Genomic DNA, 5,000 nt, shown 5'->3' on the forward strand with positions numbered 1-5,000 from the left:
ACGTTTGTTTGAGTCATTTCAAACACAGCGTTGCCAAAGTAGCTATTGTGCGGGTACAAGGCAGAAAGCTCTCCAACATTCTACCACATATCATTCACAATACGTCTGGAACCGAAGTCAAGCTCTTGCATGTTGTTCGCGATCCACGGGGAAGCATCAACTCCCGAATTAATCTACAATGGATTCATGATTACCAAGAATCAGGATTCTTTTATCTTCCACGCGACACGTGCGAGGGTATCCTGCAGAACGTGAAGTATGGAGCCAGCCTCGAGGGAAGCTTAAAGAAGCATTACAAATTAGTGCGCTACAAAGACATAGCTCTATCCCCTGTAAAGACCGCTATGGAAATTTATAAGTTTGCTGGCTTCGAAATGCCAGAGAGTGTACTACATTGGATTGTACAATCCACGCAGCCGACCAAAGAAGTTCTAAAGAAAGAGGCCGGGAAAGAGTTTTCTACCATTCGAAACGCCACCGCAAACGTCGAAAAGTGGCGACGGGAAGCGCCTATCGAACGAACAAGAATAATTGAAAAAGAATGTAGCGAGTTGTTTGATTTTCTTGGATTGGATAGACTTACAACGTAAAAAAAATAAAAAAGGCCACAGAACTACTGGATGCATGAATTCACTGAAGGTAACACCCTCGCAACCCTCTGAGGGAAAAGTCATTCGCCATTAGAGAAGCTTGAAGCGTTTGCGGCTTCAACAAGATTCTGGAACGTTCTAAAGCATGCATTATTCATTCATTCCCGCACTCACTCACTCGCTCGCTCGCTCATTAGGCAGGTTTAGCAAATACACAGGACGCGATAGCGCGTGGAAAAGTCTGGACTCGACGTCCTCGGGTCAAGATCGCGTTTCGTCCGCGACGGCATTTGTAGAGTTTTCATGCCGCCGAGTATTTCTCAACGTTTTTAATTGAAAGGGTAATACTTTTTGCTCTCAGTGGTAAAAATGACCATTTTGTAATCCTCTTTGTTTCCTCAAAGCTCCTGATTTTTCGTGTTTTGGGCTTGACTAGACAAAAGCTGTGAAGTGTGATGAGTGTTCTCTTCAGAAGGGACGCTTCCCGTAAGTTTTAGGATAGTTCACTTTATCGCCTGAAATTGTGCTTATTTGTAAGGTGTCCAAAATAAGAAAAGCCCACCCTGGTCAGAGTTTTTTTTTTCTCTGTCCTTTTGTGGGTCCAATTCCATTAGTAGGGCTAACGTACACATGGTTTACACGGATAGAAAATAGCACTTCACATTACCCTCCAATAGTCAAGTGCTACACGGCCAACGTTTGCAAAAACGTAACCCTTCCAAAGATAGAAAAGAAGGAAAGAAAGAGGAATTAAAGTACATTTATTTTTTAGACTGCCACAGGAGAGCGGGCGGCTGTACACAGGCTATCACCTGGTGTTTCATTGTTTGTGTTGTTTTGGGTTTTTTAAAATCTATATTTAGTTTCGCAAAGCTATTTTAAGTTCTCGTTCCCAATGCCGCGCATATTTAAAATGCCATTACGCATTACAACTTGCCGATCAGGTGCCTCGCTAAAAATGGCTGCGTAGCGAAACTACAGTTAGAACACTCAATTTGTTTCAGTCACATAAATGCAGTCACAGTGGATTTCGGTTTAAGCACGTGAAGTCTTTAATTAATGAAAGTGGAACTTGGTCATGGAAGCTGTAAGTAGTGGAGCAAACAAAAATAAAGAAAACCTTGTTAATTATACGTTTACTTTCCATGTCCAGCGTTTCTGTTCTTTTGTTATAGTGTTGTATTTTCCCTTGTTCTTGTCCACAACTAAGTTTCAATCAAAGTTCAGCCACTTTGCCGGTCAAATAAACTGTAGTTTTTGCCTCGAGTTAAACGTTTAATCAAGCTGTCACACAAACCAAAGCTGGTCATATTTCAACTTCGGGACGACCCATTTGAAATAGCCGGAAATGAGCAGGGGGTTTTGTCCCATTCTCCACTCCCAAAGAAAATCCCCGCAAAGAAAGCATTTTCTAAAACACTTCTTCCGATAGATTGTCCTAAAAGGATAAAAGATTCAAATCCCCCAAAATCAAATCGTATAAAATCAACAAAATCATACCGAATTTCAACACTAATAGTCTGAAAATTAGCCAAAAGAAACCGTTTCACTATGAGCAAACCACTCAGTTTTTGCCTTTTTTTGCGAGTTTATTCAGCAGTTCCATTATTTTTGGTCCGTCTGAATAACTCGTAAAACGTAAATTCCCCTTTTTAGCCTATATTTCTGTTCCTTGTCCATAGCAGGAAACATATTTACTATTTCCAGTTCGTTTTCCTAAAGCAAAGGCTGACGGCATGCGTTCTTTTTTGACTGAAGATCCGTCTGTGGTAGACAAAGTCCGTCGCTGCGATTCGCGTCTCCCAATATCTCTTGTCTGACTCACTTTACAGCAGGCGAATCGAAACAATGCTTTAAATACGCCTTTAAATTCCTTGTTCAGCGTACCGTAAGCAATTGCATTTAATGCGCTGTTAGCGATCGGGAAGATGTTAGCGACAATGTTTGCTTGTTCCCTATATGATTTGCTCATTAAGTCGCCGAACATTGTCCAAAAGGTATAAACTACGTGCTGAGGCAGCATGCAGATTGCGTACAAAAAAACCAAGGCGATTAACATCTTGGTAATTCGCTTGGTTTGTTTAACGCGCCTTCGTACCGTTGTCCTAAACATTTCACTTTGCTCACAGCTTTCCATGGCTTCGGGGTAGGCATTTTTTCTCAAGCTATAGGCGGTGATTCCAGCAAGAATCGCAATAGCGGATAGTGGGAGGAAATATTGAATGATGAACATAGAAAGCCAGTATGCTTGTAACAAGGTTTCTGACGGCCAGGACTCGACGCAATACACAACACCAGGCACTGGCGAAATTTCAGTAATGACAAATACTAGAGGTAACGCCGTCACAATTGATCCCGCCCAAATCGCTGCTATTACAAGAAGTACAGTCTTCTTGGTAAGACGGGACTTGACTGGGAACACAATCGCTCGGCATCGATCAGCAGTGATGGCCAGTAATGTACCAACGGAGGCAGACTGGCAGATTGGTAATATTATATAAACCAGTTGACACGTTAATTCTCCTAGAATCCAGGCATAGCAATGTTCCAAGGCTATCATTTGCGTTGGTACGTATAAAATGACTAGAATAAGATCGTGAAACGCAAGGTTAAAAGTGAATACGTTGCAGCTGTTCTGCGGTGCTTTTCGCTTCACAATTGCGAAGCACACCACAGCGTTTCCGACCGTTCCGAGAAGAAAGATAGCTGAGTAGACCAAACGCAATGTCCACATGTAGAAAGCAGGTTCGGAGAGACATTGTGCAAACTTAGTCGTGTTTGAACCATTCATTATGCTACTAAGCTTCGAAAGTCACGTCCAGATTAACCTTCTTGGCCTACGTGCAGGGTTGGAGTTTCAAATTCTCTCGATCAAGATCTCAGTACGTGGAAATCAAAAGTCCATATATTTAGTAGTTTAAAGAGCCTTTAACAAAAGAACTACGTCGTTTTTAAGAACTTTATCTCGGCCATTAGGAGGCACAAGTCCATCAGATTTAAAGTGTTCAATTGATAAGCCTGAGAAAGGAAATTGCCTTTTAACGGCACAGGTGCAAGTGCCAATCACAGTTGTGATTCGTAATTAAGGCCTCTCTACTTTGTTTGCAGTTCACTGCTGTTCTTGACTGACACTGATGAATTATTCGACAGAACATCATGATGATAAACCAGAGGATTTCCTGACTTCTACGTAGTTTCATGAAATATCTTTGGAACCGTGATGCGGAGAACAAGATAAGATTGTGATTATGGTAACCAAGATAACTGTATGGCTTAAAAATCCTTTGTTTTTTTATTTTTTTTATTTAGTGGAGCGTAAGTTGTACTGCAAACCACTGTTTTTGTAAATTGACTGAATTCTTTGCATACAAATTAGTTTTAACTAAATTCAAACAGCTGATTCTTGATGTTTGTTATTATATCGAACACTCGAACTCAGAGATTTCGATTCATTTTTTTAGTGAGAATTAAAGCCACAAATCCTAAAGCTTAAGTCATTAATTACGGCAAAGTACTAAATAATACAGAAGCAGAGGAAAGTACAACCGAGTAGCTTTTATTTAAATTTCATTCAAGGACTCAAAAACACTTCAGGGCTCGCCCACAAACTCTAAAGTCAATAACTACTTTGTGCACCTGTACAATCAACACCTACCTACTACTTCTCAGTACATTTCATTGAAATGGTCTCACTTAAGGGCTTCCCCACTGCATCACTCAACTAGTAGAAAAGATTAACTGATTGCTGGAATAGCTAGCCCTATGTAGGGATTTCCTTTCCTAGTTTCGCGAGCCTCTCATTCGTGGTGACACGCGTTATAAAAAGGCCAACAAATTGCAAGACGTGAACTTCTTTTTCAAAGAAGAAAACACCAAATACAAGCACAGCTTTCGGAGCTAGGGGTCTTTTTTTTTTCTTTTGAAGCGCGCGTGATAAAGAGTTCTTCCCCGTGTCCTCCGCCCCATTCCCCTCGCGATTTTCGCTTTCTTGAAATCACTCAACCGTCGTCACCTACGCACTTTAAAAGAACCACGAGCTTAACACGTCATGCTAAACGTTTTTAATGGACCTGTCACACTTCAGAGTTTCGCGTACTGAATCAAAACCTCGATCCGGAGTTGATGCGAAATGGTGTGTGTCATTTGGCCACCAATACTCGCGAGACAAGTAAACCCATTCAAAGCAAACAGTTTTCTGAGTGAAATTAAAGACTGAATTTACTGGCCCGTTAAGCCTGGTTTTCACTAACGACGCAAGTACAAAGCACAAGAACTCTTATTTTTCCGTAAAAGTGGGGTTGAAGCAATTTTGATCCTTGCACAAGAGCAAGGTTCAAAATTCTTCCTTTCCCTTATGCTAGCGTTCGCTTTCGTCGTGTGGAAACGAAACACAGCATTTGCTACGTCTGG

The 5,000-nt window shown here is 41.2% G+C and overlaps 2 protein-coding genes across 2 annotated transcripts in view; one reads left to right on the forward strand and one right to left on the reverse strand.

The window, feature by feature from the left end:
- The window catches only part of LOC138024168 (carbohydrate sulfotransferase 3-like), a 3,243-nt gene extending 1,522 nt beyond the window's left edge, over window positions 1-1,721 (forward strand). The window contains exon 2 of the mRNA XM_068871277.1: window positions 1-1,721. This exon is cut by the window's left edge and continues 696 nt beyond it. Coding sequence (XP_068727378.1) covers window positions 1-590 — 590 coding nt within the window. The 3' untranslated portion in view covers window positions 591-1,721.
- LOC138024169 (neuropeptide FF receptor 2-like) lies at window positions 672-3,425 on the reverse strand. Its single transcript, XM_068871278.1, has one exon. The coding sequence runs from the start codon at window positions 3,379-3,381 to the stop codon at window positions 2,248-2,250; it is 1,134 nt and encodes a 377-aa protein (XP_068727379.1). The 5' UTR covers window positions 3,382-3,425; the 3' UTR covers window positions 672-2,247.
- Window positions 3,426-5,000: the final 1,575 nt, after the last annotated feature.

The sequence above is a fragment of the Montipora capricornis genome, chromosome 11, assembly GCF_036669925.1.
Source record: "Montipora capricornis isolate CH-2021 chromosome 11, ASM3666992v2, whole genome shotgun sequence".
In the NCBI taxonomy this organism is placed as follows: domain Eukaryota; kingdom Metazoa; phylum Cnidaria; class Anthozoa; order Scleractinia; family Acroporidae; genus Montipora; species Montipora capricornis.